Here is a 25,442-nt window from a genome sequence, read left to right on the forward strand (position 1 = left end):
TTCTGAGGGTAAAGTTTTATTTGTTTATACTATACAAGAAGGAATATTTGAATATGCATATGATGTAAGCTGCACAGTACATGGCATTTAATCTCTTGTTCTTGTAGTATTATAAATTGGATGTACTGTATGTTGAGCAGAGAAACTAACGAATAAATGTTTTTTGGTAAAATAATGAAATTCGCCTTTGGCAGATGTATGACTATGATCAGCAGCAAACGAAGCAAAATGGCAAGAGGACAAATCCATTCAAAACATGGATTAAATAGCTATTAAGTAAATGTTTTCACAGAGATTACCTATTGTTATAGTCTACTTTGTTGCCATTGCCGACATAAAAGTTACACCTTAAATCTTAGTTTTATTATGGATGTTATTCAGCCAACATTATTATTTCCTGGAGTGTGAAGTATGAAGCTAAAAACAGATATACTGCTTTACCTTCTTATTTTAATATTTCCTCAAGCAAGTTTGTCATTTCCCACCTCAAAGCATTCAGGCTATACTGTACATTATTCCTGCACAACATAGAAGTTCACTCAGGTGCCCTCTATTCTGGTCTAGATTGAGGTTTGGGTAACTGCTTGACCATGTTTATAATTTTTATATATTTGTGAGAAGATTTACAACATTATAATTGCTGCACAGGTTTCAGCTCAGTTTGGAAATTGGTGTAACAAGTAACTAATAGTTCAAGATCACAATACCCTGTACTGTTTGAAAGTCATCAGCCATTAAATCCCTGACATAAAAACATTTCAGAGCATCCAGTGGGAACTTAATAGTTCCTGTTCCTGCTATAAATGGAGCTGTGTCCATGTTGTCTGCATTACCTCGCCCACTCTTCTATATAGTGTCACACTCAAGTCTGACCTTAATTACTTATTTATAACCATGCTTTCCCATTCACATTTTGAGTATCATGGTATAAATCTACCTACAGTAGTAAATATTACAGTACCATGAAAGATATACTTATTTAGTTATATTTCAATTTGACACCACTTGCAACTTACTTGTTTTTATTTTTCTCCAACAGCTTAAGAGAACGAATAATAACAGTGTTTTGTTGCATGTGTGTAAATTCATGCAAAATTTTATGCATTTCTGTGGCTTTTCACATTGAAGCCCCTGGTGAAATCGTGCCAATTATCAACAAATGGGGCAAAAAAATTCTAAGAGGGTTAGAAGTGGGATGTTGTATGTAGTTCACATTTGTGTGGAGTGTGTGTGTGTGTGTGTGTGTGGGGAGGGGGGGGTATGTCTATATTACATTGTGAGGACCAAACGTCCCCAAAAGGGAAAATTTGGTTTCATAAAAATCCATGACTACAATCAAAAAGCTAAAAATTTCAAAAGTATTGGATGGAGAGTCCCCATAAAATATGGATGTGTGTGTGTGTGTGTGTGTGTGTGTGTGTGTGTGTGTGTGTGTGTGTGTGTGTGTGTGACTCATGGACACTAACCCAATCATTTAAACACGTCCGTTTTGAACTATAAATTGTCAGCCAATTTATATGAATATATTATACAGCACGGCTATATGATCCCATAAGTTCATTTAACTCCTGCATAAGATATAATTATTATGAACTGCCTGCAATCCCAATATCAGCTGTGATTTTTGTTGATACAAAAGAGGAAAACAGCAAATATTCTCCAGCAGAATGTTAGCTTAGAAAATGAAGCCAGAATGCTGAGGACAAACCAGAGCTCAGCTGTGTAGAGTATATAACGGTGACATCATACACCTGCTTCAAGAGAATTTATACCTTTTTACCTTAAATATAGTCTTTTTACCTGAAGGAAACTACACGTGTGTGTTTAATAGTCTTATTTTTTATGAAGAAAAAGAAAGAATATTTCTGTAATATTGCAAATAAGGCACAGAAGGAAGAATAAATGAAGGCTGATTTGCATATACAAACACTAGCTCTGAACGAAGTCCAGCACAGTGAACCAAGGACTGAATATTTTGATGAAGTGTCCCATCACTAAATATCCTTTGCAGTGTAAATTGATGTTTTGTCCATCAGTATAGCTACATGCATTTTTGACGGGACAGTTGAATGTGGGGGACTTTTCAACAATATTAACACACATCACACCAGTTATATGGACTTAGTACCATGTGATCAGAACATGAAGAAGAATGATGGCGACGACATGTATGTGATCTCTGGACACATGACTCAGCTTGTGTTTCTGGTGGCCTGGCCCATTTATGGATGGAGACAAAGAGCCTGTTCTCACTGCAAACAATTAGATACTCTTACCTCAGGCGCATGAAGAGGATGAAAGCCACAAGGAGAGCACCCAAGGAGATGCAGTGACCCAGGTAATTGATGATCACAGCTATGTGGTAATGCAACTTGCTCTTTTTCTGATAAAAAAAGAGAAAAACAAGACTTGCTGTTTGTACACATCATGCTGGAATTTTGAAACAAAGTGGTGTATTTTCACCCTGAAATAACCGCCTTGTAAAATGACTATGTTCACATGGCGAGATGATCCAATAGAGCTGAAGAAGGACAGCAATTCGACTGGTATATGCTGCTCAAAGTTATTTTGAAAGAGAAAAAACAGGTCCTGTTTTGTAAGTTTCCTTGCTGTGGGATCCAGGTCTGATGAGAAAGATGACTCTAGTATCAACCACAACCATGTTGGCCATGTGTCTGAGTCTCCCTATACTGTCTTAAATTGAGGTCATTTGTTGCCTAGAAGGAAGTTACAGAGATGCTAAACTGATCTCAAAGGATACACCCACAACTTTCTATTCCTTCAATATTACTTAGACCTAATTTTATGTGACTGGAGATGTGTGTGTGTGTGTCTGTGTGTGTGTCTGTGTGTGTGTGTGCACGTGTGTTGGGGGAACGGGGCGTAAAAATGAACCAGTCCACATTTGCAGTTGTGTTACAGGTATCTCTATCTCTATAACTTTCTCCTAGACACCTGAATATTGCAAGCAGAGGCTTAATATCATAAAATCAATGTTTCACACCAATTCTGAGTGGATTTGAATGGATTACTTTAAGCAAATACCTGTCTAATGTGTCACCAGAATCAGTAATCTGTGAAGTAAGGCTGTCATATGGGACACAATGACAGTGTCAATGACAATTTTTAATATCTCTGCTATATAAAATGGCTTTTCTGTAGTTAGCTACAAAAATCAGTTCACTTTGGGAATAAATTAGCAAAATCTAAATAAAGTGTTAACTGTTTTCCTAACTTTTCACATGTACAGACAAAGCAGACCTGGAGAATATCAAACATATCAGAGGCAATCAGAGGTGGGATACTCACTGTGGCATCCTGGTAATATTTATCTTTGGACCATTAAAAATGTATATACTCTGAGCAGAGTGATCAAAATAGAAACCAGAGCTTTAAGGCATTGTCGAAGAAAAAGGGGGTGGAGATGTGACAGGGGTCAGTAAGTCAGTGAGAGTACCCACCACCCTCCCCGATGGCAGCAGAAGCCCCCAGGGCAGCTGACAGCAAGAGACTGCTGTCCTCCAACTGTCAGCACTGGTGAGGGCTATCACAGCACTGGCGACAGGAAGCAGACAGAGATGGTCTTTGACAACCATGTCCAGTCCAGTTACATGCCCCTTGTTCACCCGCAGTGGAGTTCCAAGAAAAATACCCAGAGATGACATCTTGGGATTAATCTTCCATAGGTACAGAGGAACCTTAAAAGAACTTTAATTCATTGTCTCCTTTTTTAGCTCCTCAGCTCTCTGACATCCTAACAATATACAGGACTGTGGCAAGATCAACCACTGTTCCCCTGACTGGGAGATACGTTTTTTTGGTTTCTTACGAACTGCCTGAGGCATTAAATTCACTGAAATCTGCCCTGACTATCACTTCTCTTCGTTCTCCATTCCCACAAACTATCTCCTGTAATATGAAACTTCATAAACGGCATTTCTGCATTCAGCTTCATGATTAGGTTTGCTGACGCAGCATCCTGAGGGATGTGACTTATCTTGATTTAAATTCAGAATATACCCGTATAGTATTAAACAGAAAGTCAGTCATTTTCTGAACCCTGAATTTCCAAGTAAGTATCTTGCCAACTTTGCAAAAAGAGATCTTGCAAAGAAATCGTCCTTTCTAATCAGTGGTGGCTTAATGGTTAGGGAAGCGCACTTGTAATTGAAAGATTGCAGGTTTGAATCTCCGACCAGCAAGGCACCACCGAGGTACCCTGAGCAAGGTACCACCCCCAAGCACTGCTCCCCGGGCGCTGAATTAGCTGCCCCCTGCTATGTCACATTGTCACATATGGGTTACATGCAGAAGTCACATTTCGTTGTTGTGCACTGTGTGCTGTGGTGTCAACAATGACAATTAAATTCTAAACTCCAATTCTAATTTGAATAAATACGCATTAATATCTCATCCCATCGATGACAAGACATTACAAAGGTAATGTAATCTGTTGGTATCGACCATTTCACTGGTCTGTCTCTCTGATGTGTAAATACCACATTTTTTTTTCTTTCCATTATGAATTTACAGTGATTAACTGAATGACATATCCTTACTTGGTGTTTTAAGACATCTGTATTATTAAAATTATAGCAGCACTATATTTTCTGTGATGGGATTTCTTCAAAAACTCTCAAACTTGATGCAAATTCAAAAAAGTTTCCAGAGAATAATAGGGTGATTCTTACAAAATTATAAATTACAAAAACATTTCAAACATGAAGTATTTAAAAATACTTGCATAAACAATAATAACCAGGTTTGAAGTGTTTGTAAGGGTAAATTTAAAATCATTTAACATGTTTTTTAAAATTTCCCAAAACCAGTCCTTAAAAATCTCATTATGACATCAGTCTGAAAACATCAAAACCATTAAGAAAGTCAATACATTTTCAAATTAAAAAAAATGCTTATTAACAGTCATGCTCAGTTATTTGAAACTTTGAAATCATGTATATTTTTAAATGTACATTTTTATTTGATTTTGACTGTTCCTATCATTACTGCAACACCTTCTGGAATCTGAAAGCTAATGTTTTTCAATTTTCACTGAAACTTTTTTTAAAATAATGTGGCAAACCTGAAGGAACACAACATATAGATTCCACACATGCATTTAAAAGCAAACTACTATTTTTTTGATTTATTAAATTAACATTAAATGGACACCTTTTCTGTAATGCAAACTCACAGCTTCTCCATTTAAGCAATTCCATTCCCACATTAAATGCTCTGTCGAGCAAGGGGAGCAGGACCACGGCAGGCCCACCTGTGCCCATGCAGATGTAACTCAGGCCCACCTGTGCCCATGCAGATGTAACTCAGGCCCACCTGTGCCCATGCAGATGTAACTCAGGCCCACATGTGCCCATGCAGATGTAACTCAGGCCCACCCCTTCAGCATTCAAGGCAAGCGATACAGTATAACATAACAATCGTCTGACATGTACTGTATGTACATGTCTGCGTCGTTAGATCAATTGGAGAGACAAAAACATATTTTTCTTTCTCTTTATTCACTTGGTCTTAGTAGTTCCACGAATCATTGGGTGATTCGGATTTAAACAAAGAGTTTAAATTGGGATTTAAACAAAGAGTAGTTGAGTCTGTAATGTGAATTGTTTTGGGACTGGCCCGCCTGATTACATGCCGTCTCACCCACGCTACTATTCCTGGCTCTGGAGGGTAATCATTTGTTAGAAATGAATGCAGATGGATATTTCAAAGTAAAAGTGTTACCACAGCAGTAGTCACCAGGCTACAAACGCCTGTGCTAATTTTCAGGTGAACACATTGGGATTGGTTTTTAATATGACTATTTATGTGTAAAAGGTGTGTACTGTAAAAGAACTGCTTAACAACTGCAGTTACATACTGAAGTGAAGGGCAATCCAAGGGCAAATGTTGCCTCACTTCCTGACATCTCTCATTTGTGAAGTGCTTTTCCACGTCTTTGAGGGCAAATGCAGCATGTGTCAAATGTCGCTTGGCGGCTGCTCTGTAGCCTGAGAAGTTTGACTTTGATCAGGAGGAGACATTGAGATACTTATTAGCAGCAGAGTAATTTTATCCCAATGGGGGTATTTTCAGCTTTGCAGCCCCCCTGTAATGTGCTTGGCACAATTCCCATGAATTATGTGGCTAATAAAATGGACAACATGAAGCTGTGATCTTGAAGGGACACCCAGCACACTGGCGCCCCTTGGGAATCGAGCACAACCGGCATCCTTAGCCTGTCCTCAAACATCACGGAAAAATTGACTGTGCTGTTCTTAAAGGAAAATCGTGCAATTTAATAAACAGCATTATCACAATACAGATGCTCAGTTTGCTGATTGCGGTATAAAGATGCTAAAAACTTAGTAGGGGGGCGTCTTAATTCACATTACGATTATAAGCACTGTAACAAATACACTTTATGTTCTATTGATTATATGTGCCAAGTTATGAGTTATGCAGCAGGTCTGCGGATTTCATGCTGCCAGGAAGTGGAAGACATGTCAGTCAGCAGTAGCTGTTCTGTAAGGACTGAGCAGTGTCACAGCCCAACAAGGGCAGCACCCAGAGTACAACTGCAAAGAAATGAAAACAAATAAACAGAAATAAAGAAATACAGTCAGTTCTGGGGGCAAATTTAGGTTTTCACAATTATACAGCATGATTAAAAATAAGAATTTAGAGTAAAATAGACATACAAATTGAAGTTAAGTAATCTAATTTAGCTTTTAGGAATCTGTTGCAGACGCACAAGATATTAGGAGTAAATTCGCCCAAGCCACTGTAACGTGCTATATCATGAGGACTACAGTAAGACATTGGTACATTTTCAGGAAAAAAATGAAAACGGACTGCATGCCATATCGGAGAGTACATCATCTTCGCTTGGCAGTGCTGGTCAACATTTGTCTGTCAGCAGTTTATATTATGAAAGATATTTATAGATGGGTGTCAAATTATGTTGGTTATTAAAGACCTTTTGGAAAATTATCCAATTATATTAAGAACACCATGTCACCCTTCCAAAATCAAATTAGAGCATCGTGCCGGTTAAACAGGAATGAGGCAACAGGGGTGGCATCTGTGCATGAAGCAGTGTGGAAGCCTACCAGCTGAAAGGCACGTGGCAGACAGGAATCCTCTCCCATGCATTTCCATCTCCCCAGTAAACCTACATTCCGTGTCCTCGATGGCGAAGGCCACCCTTTGGGGTCTGGCTAAATGTCAATCCTTCGATACATCTGCAAGGATTTATCTCTGGCTTCTAAAAGAAAACAACTGGACTGATATGCACTGATAGTTCATCATATACTGTCAATTGTACAAGGCAACAAATACATTTATCCAATAACAATTAGTTCATGCAGGATCAAGGTGAGCATGGAGCCTACGCCAGGAAGCACACAGCACAAAGTAGCAGACACCCTGGATGGGATGCCAGTCCACTGCAGGGCACACACTCAAATATTTCAGTGTATCCCAGCTCGCGAGCTGGGAGGGAGCAAAAATGTGGACTCTTCAGCAGGGAGGGAGCAAAAACATTGACTGTCTGGCTGTCCCTGACGACCGGGATGGGAAACACTGCACTATTAGTTCAATGTCTTAGGACTGCAGGAGGAAACTGGAGAATGTGGAGGAAAATCTTGCAGAGAACATGCAGATTCCACAATCACAGAAATGGTGGTTAAATCAAATCCCCAGACTTGACCCAGACATATTAAATTCTGCGCAATATACACAAGGAAATGATTGATAAACTATAAAATGTAACGATTAAAATAATACAAATTTAAAGTGTGCCTTTCAGTGGACCAGCCTCCCATCCAGGGTCTGCACGGCCTTTAGTCTTGTGTATCCTGGGATGGCTTCCAGGCTCACAGCCAGCATGGTCATGGAAAATAGATGAAAATTAAACATTACTTTTATAGCTTTTTTTGAAAAAAAAAAAAACTTTTATAGTATTCTTGTGTGTAGGAAGGTTTCTTTAAAAAAACTGGTTCGATCTCTATACGATTCAGCTTGAAAATGCATGACTGCATATCACTCACATCCCATGTGTGCTCGCCATTTACTGTCACGTGGTCCGGCGGCACTGTCGCATGAAGGGACTTTTATTTTGCACTTAAATTGCTGTGAATAGCAGAAGACAGTAAAAGCTGTTGCGAGTCTTGCATCATCAGTCACCAGGGGCTGCAGACAACCGTGGAACCTTTTTACGTGTGATTCGTGCAAGTCAGCATCACTCTTACATCACTCTTAGTCCAGCATGCTTCAGTACTGCTTACCCCTCATCTGGTATTAAGCTGTTTCCTTCTAAGGAAATAATCCTTAACATTTTGGATGCATTGTTGAAAACTTTGACTAATTAGAATTAGTACACCCTGACCTTGTCCTGCCCAGTAGCTAGGATTATATATAGTCTAGGTGCTGCTGTGCACTTGCAGAGCCGTCGCCGGCTGTACTGCATCTCCTTCAGCTTGGATAAGAGCCACAAAGCTGTCTTCACCAGCAAAACGAAACAGACAGTGTCCATCGGCACAGCTTAAGGTCCCACGAACTGGAAAGCAGTCGGCGAAACCTCACCAGCGACCATGGCTGATTCTCCCAGTCCATTTTCAGCGGCTTGCTCTTTCAGGCACTTAGAGCTCTGTAATGAATCATTATCTTATTACATTAGTTTCTCCCATTCCTGTTCACTTCCACAAGCAGCGACGGTGATTGATCTTGACAGAGCTTGTTTTAGAAGGTACGGAAAAAATAATAAACATGAACGCTTTCAGGAAGTCAGCTCAAGACTGAATGTTGGAGGTAGAGAAAGGCTTTATATATGGCAAATGATTATAAGGGCTAAAGGATTATTGTTTCAATTGTATCTTGTTGCAACTTAGCATAACAACGAATTTGTTGAGAGAATAAGTGCAATTTTTACTTTACTCACAAAGCTGAACAGTGATGTAACTGGTTTATTGATTCTTGCATATTCAACTAAAAAGTAAAAAAAAAAAGATGAAAGCCTTTCAGGCAAAAAAATCCTGATTATTTTAGCTGGTTTCCTTCAATGTAACAATTTTATTTAAGTATATACAAGCACAGGGAGATACACAAAAGCTGAAACAAGCCAAAGGGTCTTGGACAGACTACAACTAAAGGCTGGGTCATGTGTGTGGGTCCGGCTGCATTTGCTCAAGGATAACAGAAGAGAAAACATCATCTTATATAAGTATTGGGAACAAGAATCAGGTGACTTTATGGAATGACTTGTCACATGACTTTGCTCCACCCTAGATGCTCACACCCTGCTCCCCAGTCTCAGAATATATTTCTGACACATCACATGTCAATCATGCTTTGTATGAGTGCTGGAGTTTTCCTCAGAATTCCTTAACAATACTTTAATACATCAAAACAGGCATCATCCTGCAGCCATGAGGAAGCAAGATAACAGGAAGAAATGTGTAGATCTCTCACACCTGCTGCCTAGACCTCAGGCTCTGAGTGGGCAGAACATAGCTGACACAACAGAGATCTGTTTTTTTTCTTCTTCTTCTGGAAAAGCTGATTCAGTCGTAAAGTTAGAACTAAAAGACCGGCCATGCTTCACATATGCTAGAGTTGGATTTTCACCAGCTTTGGACGCTGCCCAAGATATATTTTATGCAGCATAAGAGAACTGATCATAGCAGCTGAGAGGAGTGAGTTCATCTTCATTTAGACCTGAGATCCGGAGAATGGCTCTGCCTTACGAAAATACACAGGCTCTGATGTCTTCAACCTTATAGCTCCTTGTTGTCTAATACACACTGTGGTATGTGTAGGTTTGCAAATGGCTGGAACACTTTCAGTACTAGGAATCCTAAACACTTTACACTTAAAAATTCCATACTTCTCCAGTCTGTATAGGGGATGGTGAAAGTATTGTTGAACCGTGGGGGGGGGGGGGGGGGGGAGGGGTGGCACTGGAGGTTTGCTGGCAGCCCTCAGAAGATGCTGTGCTGGACAACTGCTCATCTAGCCTTTTCCAAGAAGCAACTACATGGCTCCACCCGAGTAGCAACTAATGACAAACAACATTACAGATACTTTACATTTTGCTTTCCATTCATTTTTGGGACAGTTACAATATTTTGTATGGCTAAGCCAAGCATGCCATACTTGCATTTGCCCATGGTGAGCTATCCCTCAAATAATCCATCCAACAGGATAATGGATGACCTAAAATAATTTAGCTAACTGGTCTTGCTAGCAAATTGATGTAACTCATGTTTTACTTCAATCTGTGACTGCAACAGCCTGAGGCAAAGCTTCTGTTTTTGTGTTGCAGCAACAATCCATCCATCCATTTTCCAAACCGCTTATCCTACTGGGTCGTGGGGGGTCTGGAGCCTATCCTGGAAGCAATGGGCACGAGGCAGGGAACAACCCAGGATGGGGGGCCAGCCCATTGCAGGGCACACTCACACACCAGTCACTCACACATGCACTCATATGGGCAATTTAGCAAGTCCAATTAGCCTCAGCATGTCTTTGGACTGTGGGGGAAAACCGGAGTACCCAGAGGAAACCCCACGACAACATGGGGAGAACATGCAAACTCCACACACATGTGACCCAGGCGGAGACTCGAACCCGGGTCTCAGAGGTGTGAGGCGACAGTGCTAACCACTGCACCACCATGCCGCCCCTTACAGTGCTAACCACTGCACCACCATGCCGCCCCTTACAGTGCTAACCACTGCACCACCATGCCACCCCCCTCCAGCAACAATCTTACAACAATAATCTCCCAACATCAGCTGCCTCTATGTGATCCTGGTCTCTCTGACAATATCCACACAAAAGTCCTCAACAGTCTCACAAATGTGCCAATTCGGACAAACCTGAAGCTCTTTGACCCCCCCCCCCCCCCCCACCCTTCAAACACCTCAGCTGCATTGAACAGTGAGTCCAAGGCTACGGATTCTGACTGTTTGGCTGAGCATTTATGACCTTGTTCACATTCTCCAGATTAAGCAGACTTTGACTTTCATCATCAAACCTCATGCCATGCACTTGGAATCTGCATGTTCATGCACCATGACTATGGTCAATAACGTTAGCAATAACTGTGGGTGTCGCAGTCATATATCCTTGGAATCCAGAGAACTTACTCAATCCGGTTGTCTAAAATAAAATAATCCTGTTCACAATGAGGTATGTATTTTAAATATTTTCTACCAAAAGGCACCCCGAATAATCATAATAATCATATAAATCATAAAACATTGATATTATTCACATTAGATGGAAAACAAAGTGCATATTAATTTCTGTAAAGATCGACGTACTATCAACCTCGGGAAAAAAATCTTTATTTTGTAATTTATTTACTATAAGCCTATAACTAAAGGAAAAGCAAAACACTCAAAAATGGGCTGTAGTTCTACTAGAAACAGCAACAAATCACAGAATGCTATTTATTAGTAGGACAATTACGTGATATTTTTACAATATTTATTCACAAAAGTATGTATATGTATGTTTGAGGTCAAGCTCCATGAAAACAGTTGAAGCACCCCCACATGTAAATACAATGACAAGCTATAACGTTTGTTTGTTGTTTGAGGCTAAAACGCTGACTTAAAATTTCATTCTCAAATTTCACTTTATCAGTCATAGTGTACAAAGGCAGGAAAATGATAGTGATAAACATTCAGCATTAGACTCTAAAAATGTCTGTTATGCCTGTTTATTCAGTGTATCATAAACTTAACAATGTTTTTCTATATATTTATTTATACACACACACCACACACACGCACATGTAGGGTATACCTATCCTTATGGGGCCCCCTCATTCACTTACAGTATATGTGAAAACTGCTAACACTAACTATGACAACCTTAACCCCCACCCAGCCCTAACCATAACCATAAGTAACCAAGCAAAATACAAGAGTTTCTGCAGTTTTAGTTTTTTCATAACAGTCACTGATTTTTATAAAACAGAGTTTTCCCTTATGGGGACCAGGAAACAGGCACAAGTAGTTTTTCCTCGTAAAAATTGTGATATCAAGACTGTGTCAGCGTTTAAACATTAAATTACGAGATCTTGGAGTAGCCCAGAATGTCCTGAGAACAAACGCATACTGCATTTGTGGCTAAGTCATACAATATAATAAGCCTAGGGAAAGAAAAATTCTCAGAAAAGGATAGAGTTCAAAGGGTTAATACTGAAGCTTAACACTGCTGTAACTCTGCAGGGCAGATCTGGTTACAGTTCAATTGTTGCACTCAGCATTTTATACTAGATGGATGTTGAAAACACTGCTTTAGATGGAGATACTTTGTTGAGGTATTTTGCATTTCCTAATGACTGAATAGCAAAGTAAACTTCCAAAAATGAAAAAGATTACAGAATCACCACCTTCTGTGGACTAATCCTTCCAAGTGTCAGGTGGCTATCGGGTACTATCAATCATGCAATGCAGCATGGCGGAGATGAACCCACTTAAAGTGTGGATGAGGATGTGAAGGGCAAACGAATGTTGAAGTGGTCCCGTTCACTAATTTACAGTCAACCAAGCAATACATACTGTACAACTCATCCTCTAAATGAACAGTGGAAGTTGGTGAGACCCTCACAAATGCAGGTTCACCATCTCTACCATCTTCATGTTGACCTTAAACTTACTTCCTTGTCCACTAGTATAAAGGCCAACAGTAGAAAGGGAGAAAGGTCTATTCGCCAAAGCGACGAGTATTTTGCATAGTGAGATAACCCCTCCCCCCATTTGCTTACCTCTTCATTAAGAATAGCCTGGCATTGAGAGTAGTTTCCCTTCATTGCCCAGGTCCCATTGGAGAGGCATTCTCTGTACACGTTATCTGCATGGACAAAAGACACGGGGTTTACAACTTACTATTTGCCCAGATGGAGCCACCTGCGTGTGTCATGACATCCAAGATTTGACTGCAGTGTCCTGATCCATCAGCCAAAATCTAGGTGTCTGCTGCAAAATCCATGCTGTCACTGGTTATTTCATCATTTAAATACTTAAATAGTCGATAAATACATGTCGGGTTTAAGAAAGCGCTTTAGACTGAGTGGCATGGTGTGTGTGTGTGTGGAACTTGCATGGTTTGCTTACGTCACATGGCTTCTGCCTACAATCCCAAGACACACAAGTAGGCTAATTGCTGTTCTTAAATTGCCCATAGTGTGTTTGCATATGTTCACGACAATCATGCCCCTGTCTTTCATTGAGGACACAGAAGTCCACAGAATTTTTTCTGTAACGCCGATAACCATGACCCATTACAGGGCACACCTAGGATGGGTTAACATCTTTGACCTTGGTATTTTAAAAATCCTGGCTACAGCCCTGACTACAGTGGAGTGGTATCTCAGCCTTATGCACCATGCTGTCAAGGGATAAGCTCCAGGCCGCCAGTCAGATAAGTGGTTACAAGGTGGATGACATTTTTAGCGTATATTTAATGTAAGACTGGACTATACTGATGGACCAGTATAACCTTATTCCAGTATAACCTTATATTACCTTATTCCAAAGAGCCTCACAAAAATACATTACACCCTAACAAAATAACTAAAACAAAATACAAATAAGAAGACAAAAATGTTAAAATAGGACATTTTCACACTTTCTTTGTGCAATTTTGTTTAATCATTCATGAGAGAATGAGGGTGTAGCAGAAATTTGAATTGCAGATTAAGAATCAGGCTGTGTGAATGTTAAATACATGTCACAAACTAATACAGGAAATTAAGATATTGACAGAATGTTGTCCAATATTGACATAATGCTGTCCAATCATGTGCAAGTATAGACAGGTCACATATTCCAACCTGGAATGATAGATTTTGTGAGCGCAGACATCCTTGGAAAGAAAATTCAGCACAAGCACTCATCCCTAAATCTATTGTCGATAAGTTAGTGTATGAGGAAAAATTGCTTCACTGCATCAAATGCAGTTTTGGATGCTTAAATTTTGAGGGTTTCAATCCCACCTCTGCTCCCTGTGTGTGTGTGTGTGTGTGTGTGTGTGTGTGTGTGGCTTATGTATATATTATATTGTGGGTATCGAATGTCTCCACAATATCATTAAAAGCCTGTTATTTTGGTCCTCACAAGGGGAATCTCAGTTTTATTCAACTTCTAATTTACAACAACTACATGCTTACATGTATATAAGAGTAAAGAAAAAGTGCAACGTACAATATAATTGTAAAGAACTAAGTGTTAAAAAGGTCTTTGTTACTAAAACACCCTAGGAGAAAATGTATGGGTTTTATTCAAAACAGGGGTGGGGTGCTATGATCCGAACTGAGCCAACACACATTAAAAGCAAACAAAAACATATTTTCCAACAAAATACTCATTCAGTTGGTTGGCAAAGTTCTAATAATCACCTAGAATTTATATAAAGCATATTAAGCCTAATTTGCTAATAAAACTTTAAGATTATAAAACTTTTTTATTAGAATGTCCATTTTGTGGTCTCTGTACAGGTTTGCAGGGAGTCTGGAGCCTATCCTGGACACCGTGGATGGGGTGAGGCACAGGCTATAGCCAAAATACAAGAAACATGCATATTTTCTACTTTTGTGAATATTTTAATATATAGTGGCTACAGCAGCAAATCCTACGATCCCATGAAGAAAATCCTGAAACCTTTCTTCTCTATTAGCAGCATTCAGTGTATACTGTATATGTGCCCTAGAATATTCTAGATGAGGACAACTGAATTTGCCCACGTCTACACACATATTCCTGAGGCAATTCATTGATGTGTTTCCATGCAGCCACTTGGGTACCAAATCCAGTGATAATACATGGAATCAAGAGGCACACTCCCTTGTGTTTCAGGGACATCCCCCTTCTTGCGCTACTGAGCATGACTGCTTCCATTTCCTCACAACATACGGGATCCAATCCACACTCCAGTACTCCAGAAGGCTTCTCTCCTAGGGGGTGTAAAGTGAGACTTTCTAAGGTGCGGGGTCTCCACCAATGGGGGGTGGTTTCCCTCACACATGCGTGTTCATAGGACAGCTGTCGGTCAGACCCCAGAGCTGTAATGACCTGCTGCTCAGCTCATCAGGATGCCTCACCGCTGAAGTACGGCAGAAGCAGCCAGATCCGGAGTCACTCAGCTGTCTGGATCGTCCTGGCGTCGTTCTACGCAGGTGGCCATTATGTAGGCACTGCCACGGTGTAGTATTACTTATCAAACAAAGAACACCTCAGATTCATGGCAGGGTACTGGGGTGCCCTCCAGGCAGAGGGGGGCAGAGGTGCCCCATTCCATGCATGTGAGGCGAGTGGATCACGGCTCCCCACGACCTTGAACAAGACTCTCTGTCCCATGAATGTCATCCTCTCTCTCTGGCTCCAGGTCCTTCCCCCTCTGCCTGGCCCATATTGATTTCATACCCATCACTACAATAAACAAGTCCTAGCTGCGGATGAGGTGGGGTCAGCGGCAATAAACAAGTCCGAAAAAAGAAAGCGGGGAAAGCCTGCTGGTGCTGACTGCGAAGCAGCGTGGCTAATCTCCCCGAGTATCGTGAGAAGAAACATCCAGCCTGCCAGTGCAGGGGCCAAAATAAGCAGGCGGATATCAAGGTATAATTCGACTCCCATAAATCACTGCAAATTCCAAGCAATCACTTTTATAGACAAATCTGCGGAACGTTGGGGCGTTTAAAAAGACTGCTGCAGTGCTTTCAACTCCACTGGATGATTTATTACCCTGTCTTGCAGTTTGCTGACAAGACAATAAAAGTTTATATGTTAAATATTTTGTTATAAGTTAGAAGTGTACTGTTGTGTAGTGTAAATCAGAATGTGCTTGATTAACTAAAGGGATTTTGATACTATTTTGCCGGCTACACCTGCCCAAAGTACTCCACTTCAAATTTTATATATTTATAACGCTGGATAGTACCTGGAGTAATGTGGTTGAATTACCCAATAAAGTGTACAACAGCCGAGGATTTGAATGGACAGTAAATTGGGTTTACTGTACTGTAGGTCCTTAACCATTACATCACGTAGCGTTTTGTGATGTTTTGCCTCCCTTATCTCAGATGCTTCCGGGACCTTTATTCTTTCCGGTTTTCTAAAAACTGCTAGAATTTTAAAAGGCATTGCTAATTCGGTTGGTCATGTCTGCTGAGCTTCCAGTTTGGATATATTACTGTCAGGTCCTCAGAAAGCGCACGCCGGCCAATTCTGCTCACTTCACTGTCAGCAACTGAAGTGTTACACACAGCTGTGGCATTTGGGGTCAGCTAAACGCCGGGATGGGGGATGCTCCAGATATTCAGAGGGGAAAGAGACCTAGCACACCCACTGACGCCATGCTGCCTGTGTGTACGTGGCGGGGGGGGGGGGGGGGGGCATTCTGACAGACAGGTTTCCTTTAGGGAAAAGAGGAACGTTAATGGGGCAATATTAACGTGTACACCCTGCGTGTGATTTTCCCAGGTTAGGTGGCAGCTTTTGAGGTTATAAAACCCCTGACGTGAGACGTGCGTGGTTTATTCCAAGAGTTCCTCTTAGTGACTTAGCAACTGGTCACATGCCCCCCTAGAGAATATCGGTCACTCTGCTCCTAACCAGGACATGACAACGGGCAGCTGATTTTGAGGTCTTAGGCCAAGGATGCCAGTTAGCCAGTTGGTCAGTGGCTAATTCCAATATGACGCCACTATGAATCTATTTTCCTATGATAACAATGAGAGCAGGAGGAAAAAGAGCAGAGGTGAGACCGAGAATAAATTTTTTTTTAATCATTAGCTCAGATTACACAAAAAATATTTTGCAATGTACTTTCACTCCAAATCAGTCTCCCAATAACTGTAATCCTTTGGATTTGTATGACAGTTTCAAACTACTTTAAATTGGATTTCAAGTTCAGTGCTTATAATATCCAGGCTTCTAATATAAGTGTTAGGGTTATCTTCTTCTAAAGATACGCTGGAAACCAACCAGTCTCTGAACACAGAACAACACGGACAGCTGCGATGACTTTTTACTTGCTGCAAGGGAAGTCCGGTCCTGACTTCGAGGTGTCAGCCTCCCAGCCTGACACAGCCAACTTCGAAAGAGGAACTCCCCTCGCAGTATCTTTTATTGAGGTACACAACCAGGATATGCAAATAACATTCAACATTGTTTATCACCATGTATGGGGTGGAAATATTCAAGCGACAGTTCTTAAGAAGTATTATTGCTAAATTAAGATCTAGCTGCTGAAGGGTGTTATTTCTAAGAAATGGCATCTAGCAAAATGACAATAAAAAAAGTACATATTTCTCTAACAATAAGACATGCAGGAATTCACATCATCCACATGGTTTTTGAATGAGCGCAAAGACTGGAATACCATTGTAACTCTTGCTAAATCAAACTTGCATGAACATGGAATTTTGCACGGCTATCCCTGGCATATCCAAGCATTTACGACTAGGAACACTGGCAAGATTACAAGATATCTCATCCTCTCTTCCCATCCGTGTCCCTTTCCAACCCCTGTCTCTTGCTTTTTTTAAATTGATTTATAAGAATATGAATCACATACATGAAACCCCATGGATGAACTTGGTATGCAGTGACAATTCCACTGTGTAGACGGCCGCAATTAATAATATCTGAGTGACTGATTCATTCTCTGCCCAGTGTAACTGGCCCCCTGAGAGAGGGGCTGGACTTGCAAAGGTCCTGCAGTGATTGGGTCACGTCAGAGTAAAGCAAACTCCCATTGAAGTCACTGAGTTCCAGAACCTGAATGACCATCAAGATAATGTTTTTCAGATGTGCTGGAGCGTTCAAAGCACTGAGGTCATGGTTCAGAGGAATTTGGTTATTCTGGAATAGAGCTAATATCTAACAGATATACACTTATATTGTTTACATAAAATACAGGAAAATAATAAGTTGAAATAATTAAAATTAGGATTTCAATCTCTTCTCATACAATTTACTTCTATCATATACGAAGTTTTTTAGCATGTGGAATAAGACCGAGCTATATACACATTGAGTTCACTTCATAATTATCCTGTGATTCTTGTCAGTACCTTAAGAAATGGCACGTGTAGTGTGGAGCAGGATGGAAGACAAAGGAACAGGAGCAGGTACAAACAAAGGGGCTTTATAAAACAAATAAAATCAGGGCAAGAAAACAAAAGAGTCACAGGGGACCAAAACTAACACAAGAATGGGTTTGGGCAAAGGACCAGCAGGGAGCAACATCAATGACTGAACTGGGGAAGATGACCCTGGAGGGCGCTTATACACTGGGTTAATGAGGGAATAAACAAGAGGCAGCTGGAGTGAGTTAAAAAGGGGGCAGTAGCGAGAGGAGAGACAAACACAGAACAGGCGTGGCTCATTACAGCCAAGCTAAGGAGATATGGGGGGGGGGCAGGTAAGCAGGTATGCATGGATATACAGTCATACCTTGGCTCATGAACTTAATTCGTTCGAGGACTCAGTTCGCGACCCGAAAAGCTCGCGACCTGAATCAATGTTTCCCATTTAAAATAATGTAAATACAAATAGTTCGTTCAAACCTCAGAAAAAAACGTTTTTCTGTGACCAAGAATATAGACTTAAATTAAAATTATGTTAATTATACACAAATAATGCTAAATTAGATAAAACAGTACAACTGAGCATACGCTTGTTGGCGGGCTGGTCGCTCGAAAGACATCAAAACACGGAAAAGAACCACAAAACATCCCCCCCAAAAAACTAAACAATTAACATTAAAAACCATACAGTAATTTCGAAATGCGATTTATTTTTTTAAAATTATACTATACATTATTCATATGCCTAAAATGTTTACGTACATTTCGTGATGCCATGCGTTGTATGGCGATGAACTTCTTTGTTTGTACTATAAACAAACAATACACAGTTGCCACTATGTGTGAATGGAGGATATAACACTTAAATAGGAGTTACTTAATAATTTATGTTATTAATGAAGTACTGTAATTTTATGTATAGATATGTAACTGTTAAAAACCATCGCAAACATGTTTATCAATCACTGAAAGGTACCGCTATAACAGGACGATCTTTGGTGCGCTTTTGGGGGATGTTTGTGTGTCTGCAACTTGAAACACGGTTCGTGAACCAGTACAAAAAATTTTGTAACATGTAGTTCGTAACCTGATTTGTTTTTGAACAGGACTGTTCGTGGGTCGAGCTACCGCTGTATTATGTTAAACTGTCCATCAGTTTCTCAGCACCTACACATCCCTGCAACTGAAAGCAATCTGAAGCTTTCATGACCTGACGTATGGCACTCCTCTGTTGAGAAGAAATGGGGGCCTGAATTTCTTGTAACCCACACTGTTTAAAAAAGGAGACTGTTGAGCATAAGTGCATCACACATACAGGTCAAGGATGTCATTTGGTCTCCGTGTTGCAAAGGAGAACTTAAAAACTTTGCAAGGTAATATAAAACCCAGGCGCCATTTATTATGTCTGTCACACATATGAATGAATATTAAAATATTTACTCTTGACTTAGCAGCTTCTATATTTATGTATAGATCTTAAGTATTCTCCTGTACTGTTTGTTGACCTGAGCAATTGGTTTCAAGGCTTTGAATCATATCTCCCAATTCAAGGCTTGTCATAAATTAATATGACACAGTGTTGTTCATGTGATATTTGTCAAATTATCTCACAGATTAAATTAAAATTAATCATAAAACTGCACCAGTACACAACCCACAAAAAAATAAATAGATAAAATGTCACCTCTGGCACTAATTGCTGCATCTTGCAGTTATAGATCATGTAAAATGTAGTGATGTACTACGCCCCAGGTCCGAGGGCTATGGGTTAGAATCCAGCTCCAGTTCTGTGGCTGCGGGTGTTTCGTGTGTGAGCTGTCTCCAGAATCCCTGGTGTCTCCTCCCATAGTCCACAGACTTGCAGTTTTTATGAACTGCTGATGCTCTGTTTGCTATCTCTCTCTACTGGTGTCCAGTAGAGGAAGTAGCCCAACTGATTCCGATTCCATTCTGTCCTCTCTGTAAAATCATATATAACTGACTAAGCAGATTAAGCAGGTACAACTGGACATCGTGCTTTCTAAATGAAATACTTCTGCTTTTCCATCAATTATGTATCTATTTAAAATGTATTCTCACATTTAAAATATATTTATGATATTCTTAAGAGAGCAGGTGATTTCTGGGAACTATGTGAAAATCCTGACAGTGCTGACCTAACTAAATAAAGGTGTGAAGGATATTTTAAAATCCCTTGCTTGCATACAATGCTATGAGTGCAATGTACTGAATGTGGCCTCGTTGGTAAAATTAAACTTGGACATGCTTTTGCCAACCACTGGCATTACACAAGGGCATATTTACCTTTGAGCCTTACAGTGAGTTGCTAATCCTTCTTTTAAAACGTTAGGTACTTATGTCAGTAGACTGGGAAACATCTCCTTAAGTACAAAGAACCTTTATCACCTTTGCATCAAAAAAAAAAAAAATACAGCTGTATGTTTCACACACAACTGTAGGTCATGTTTTGGATGTGCAATAAACCTTGTGTAAAAAATAAATGCCACGATAACAGTAGGTTTTTGAATATATTTTTTTAAGAATTCGATACACCAAAATTGCACTAGCTATCCAGTATTTTGGGGAAAAAAGCGGGCACACACACACACACACACACACACACACACACAGATTTGTAATTATATCTTTGTGGGGACTCCCTAATCATTTCTATGGGGGTAACTCTAATCCCAGCATGACGACCTTAACCCCCACCCAGCCATAACCTTAACCATAAGAAACCAAACAAAATAGGAGAAATGGCATTTTTTTATTTTTTTGATTGATTTCACAGATCTCTGTGTGGGAGCTGAAAAATAACAGGTTTTTATCACATTTGGTTCCCACAATGTACTGTAATATGAACCTAATCTGCACACATACACACAGATGTTTGTATTAATTCTATATATGTTTGTATTCATATATATATATATTTGTAGATCTTTGTGGGGACTGTTCATTCATGTGCTATGTGAAGCACATAAACAACTGAAATGTGTGCATGCTTGCTCTGACCGTTTGCAATTCTTAATTCTTTTGAGAAATATAAGTACATTAAACCATTTTCATCTTATTTTACTACCGCTTCTACTAGTGAGGGTCACAATGAGAACCATTATATATACAGTATACAGTCTGAGTCACTTACTGTTGCATTATCACTTATAATGTCAGTTTATTTGATTTTTTTGTGTTTATTTTAAGTGAATGACTCTTGTGATTTGTGCTGTTGTTGTGATGCAAAATAAAGCACTGAAAAATACATTTGCACATTGTGCTTTCTGGTTGGAGGGCTTTAAAAGCCTCTTGTAGCATGAGTATTAATGCTATTAGCTCTCTGAGAAATAAACACACATGCACACAAATACTAACAACAGCTAATTCAGCAGAATAGCTATTTTAGATTCAATAAGGGAGAAAGATGCACAGCTCTCTAAATTCCAGTGATTCCGGCTTGTTCCCTTCAAATAGCCTCCCAGATCAATTTTCCCTACAGAGGCTGCCTGGATCGCTCATTTGTTCAGTGAGTCAGAATGGAGGATTCTCCCCAGGGATTCAGATCACAACTTATTCCTTTAGCAAGACCAACATGCCCTGCTGTTGCCATCTGAGGTGCATAATGGAACTGTCATGTTAGTGATGTCCATGTCTCTATTGTGTCGTCCTGTGGGTGTTTATTTCTGGTAGAAAAACTACCACAATGGACTGTACAGAACTATTCTTTAATCCAATTATCTGGCTGAGTTGACAGAGATTATTCTGATAAAAATCCAACGGCAGCTACAGGAACGATATAGTGCCAAACAGGTGCTTCAGCTGCAAATATCTGGTGACCGGAATGAGATGGATGCAATTAAATCACTCAGTTCGGGGTTGTTTCTTTCATATCTCAATGTTTTATCGCATTCTTTCTATAGCTATGTGGTTCAGGGACTTTCATGAACACTTTACGTTCAATGGCCTACAGGCAGGCTTGGTTACTTACTAGTGGTGTTGTATCTGACGCCGTAGAAGAACTCTGGACAAGGCCGTGACACCATCTCTCCAGCGCTGCTCTTGGGCCAGCAGGTGCCTATTCCATCTATTGATGTGTTGCAGAACAATCCTGTGCACAGAATGGGGACAATAAATTAGAATTATACCATGGTAATATTTGAATGAGGTGCTGTTGCCTAAAACATAGTCCATTTGTGTAAAAGTTGGGAATTAGAGTTGTCCTTTAGTAAGTATTAGCTTCAATGCTTTTCAACACTGGGTACTCGCCTGTGCAGTTAACTCATGTACTGCCAAGTCAGCAATTACTTGATTTGCGTAAATAAACCATAAATATACCAAATATTGCCAAGCATTGATAACTGAGGTGGCTGGCACGCCATAAAATGTCTATGGACATCTGGAAAGAAAACACAAAGGGGGTTTCTCACTATGTGTAATTGACTGTACTGTTCGTCTACCCATTTTACGTCATGTTCCACTGCTGAAGACCAGTCCCAATGCTCAAGAATAGAGTACAGAGAAGTAAAGTCCCTGGATGTCATTCTTGCCCCACTCCAAATATCAAGGATACATCGGTTGCATCATCACCAAACGAACAATCCCATGATTCAATGCTCTTCAAGTTCAGTCTTGGGAGGGAGGCAAGCAAGCAAGGTTGGTCTTGCCAAGAGCAGAAATACGATCTTCGCATTCTTGGTATTGAGAAACACCCAAAGCCAGTTACATGCCCAATGCTAATGCACACTGGCCAAGTGTCCAGCCAAAATTTGTTATTTATAGTAATGCAGTGATAGCTATGCAGCTAGCAAGCAAAAGTCTTGAATAATAATTATTGTAGTGCTTTATTTAATCTCTGTGTCTGAAACTACAGAGAGACATTCAGTCAGTATTCAGCATCCCTGGAGTAGTTATGTTTAAAGATTTGTCCATAGACTGGGGACAGTTGATGAACAGGGTCATTTTAGGTATCCAGTTTCTCATACCGTGATCCCCTCAAGATATTATATACCGTTATATTGTATTTTGATGCACTTTTTCAAAAGCAGTGCTATTCTGGTATAACATTTAAGCCATAATATGCTCACAGCACCTGTATTTCTGCAAAGGAATATTCCGTTATAATGTGGAGAGTCCCAATCATTACAGATATCATACATGCAGCAGAAGGATGGTTCTGTTACCTTTCTTACGTGAAAATGGTTAGTTCTAAATTACTTCCACAATAATTGAAATAAATGTAAAATTCAGTACATTTCTTTAGTCTTCAATTTTTAGTTTATGAATTCAGATGCATAGTCTAGAATTGAATGTTTGTTTCACCGGACTCAGACTAAGCTACTCAGGTGCTTAATGCCATCTACTGTATAAACATTTCTCACAAAACAAGACAATTGTGTTTTTCATACTGTATATACCCGCATCAGCAAAGCTACAGTCACAATCAGCATTTTGTGTTGTATGGATATTTCACTTCATGTCAGCTCCGATGACGACAGGTGTTGAAATTCGCAGCATTTTGGTAAAACAAGAGAAGAAGAATATGAAGAACAACATTACATAACAATTGAATAACTACTATTTCAAAATAAAAAAAAAAAATAATAATAACAATAACACTAATAAATACAAAGGGAAATACATCTGCAATGTTGTTTTTGTACTACTAGCTAATATGAGCACTAATGAACTTTTTGTTCAGAGGCGCATTGACCAAGTGTCCAGCCAAAGTTCGTTTTTCATAGTAATCTAGTATTCTTGAATAATTTTAATTATTGGCTTGTCTTCAGGAATAACTAAACATAGAGAAAAAGCTGAAAAAGCAAGCATTCAGAAGGTGAGTCATATACAGTAGTCTAAATAATGGAAGATTACAAGCCTGTTACCTTAGTGAAGTTACCTTATTGAAGAGATATTAAGCAGAATGCTTTAACATTATTTAAAGACCAGATTAATGTGAATTATTATTCATTACATGTAGTTTGATATAGCCCCGCTAAGTAAAATCTTTTTTTTTTTTTTAATTGGGATGCATTTGGATTTCCCAGAGTGAATTATATTCTTTTTCCCAGAAGGTATGAATGGTTTTCACACATTTTCTCCCACTTCTGCATTTGGACATAAGTTTGTGGGTTAGTGTTAATCCTCTCTGTTGATTGACTAGCAGACTGCATTACCGTTCCGAAAACAGACACCTTTCAAAAGATTAATTCAAAGGCACTGATGGTGCAAGCAAATTGCAAAGGTGAAATCAGAATGCCTTAAACTGTTTTCTGTATTGACAAAACCATTTGCAATTTGTCTAATTCAAATTCCATTATTTGATTAGCATATGTAACAATAATTTTCTCAAAGCTCCATAGAGTGCTCACTGAAGGCGTTGTTGTAGAAACAACGACATCGACGTGGAGGGGCAGCCAGGTGTGATAAACAGTCAGGCGATTAGGCCGTTTTGGTGCCAGATGGTGAGGGAGCTAATGATTGTGTGAGGGAGACAATGGAGAGTCTCAGCCAGCTACAGGTTCACGTTTTAATGTGTTTTGTTATTTCACTCTAGTCTCCCCTACCTTGACTAATTGCACATTTTATTTCCCCTACTCCTCCTGGGGAGTGCTGTCTGGAGACCCCAAAGATATCCTGCCTGCCCTGCTGCCTGCGACGTCTCCACTGCCTGTGATGTCCTGCCGGCCTGCTCACCCTTCTGCCCGTGACACCTTCCCTGTATGCGCTGCTGCCACACTACTGTTCTACTACTGTACCACTGTTCGCCCTGCCATGTGAAGCACTTGCCTGTCATCACCTCCCTGTCCCCTTAGTCAAATGCTAAGATTGGGGAAATGTGAATTGGGATTTTGCCATCTTGATCAACTGACTTTCCCTGCCAGCCCCTGGAAGATGGGCTCCCCCTTTGAGTCTGGTTCCTCCCAAGGTTTCCTCCTTCTAGGGAGCTTTTCCTTGCCACTGTTGCTTCTGGCTTGCTCTCTGGGGGCTTTGGGCGGGGATGCTGTTAAGCTTTTTGAGACAATGTAATGTGAAAACGCGCTATACAAATTAAATTGAATTGAATTGACTTGAATTTTGGTGGCTGACAAGGCTTTCGTTCAATAAGCTATTTTTTAAATGACACTGAATGAATGTTTCTGATCATAATATGTCCCTGGTAAACACAATTCTGTGCATATAATCAGTGCAAATACAGAATGCTGATTAAATGTTCAGCCCCATTTTAAAACACTCACCTGTTATATTGTTTGTTGTCTGATTCCATGAAACCAAAGAATGCACTAAAAGAAAAAAGGAAAAGCAATCAAGATCCAAAATAGATCAATAAAATACAACCAGATAG

General features: G+C 39.9%; 1 protein-coding gene across 2 annotated transcripts in view; it reads right to left on the bottom strand.

Annotated features, from left to right (window-relative positions):
• The window catches only part of LOC125741884 (corticotropin-releasing factor receptor 1-like), a 71,630-nt gene that overhangs the window by 25,869 nt on the left and 20,319 nt on the right, over positions 1 to 25,442 (bottom strand). For both annotated transcript variants that reach the window (XM_049013366.1, XM_049013365.1), the window contains exons 4-7: positions 25,336 to 25,380; positions 22,089 to 22,208; positions 12,779 to 12,864; positions 2,277 to 2,383 (exon numbers count right to left, since the gene is read on the bottom strand). In XM_049013366.1, the coding sequence (XP_048869323.1) occupies positions 2,277 to 2,383; positions 12,779 to 12,864; positions 22,089 to 22,208; positions 25,336 to 25,380 (358 nt within the window). The remainder of the gene's footprint in view (positions 1 to 2,276; positions 2,384 to 12,778; positions 12,865 to 22,088; positions 22,209 to 25,335; positions 25,381 to 25,442) is intronic.

This window comes from Brienomyrus brachyistius, chromosome 5 (assembly GCF_023856365.1).
Source record: "Brienomyrus brachyistius isolate T26 chromosome 5, BBRACH_0.4, whole genome shotgun sequence".
In the NCBI taxonomy this organism is placed as follows: domain Eukaryota; kingdom Metazoa; phylum Chordata; class Actinopteri; order Osteoglossiformes; family Mormyridae; genus Brienomyrus; species Brienomyrus brachyistius.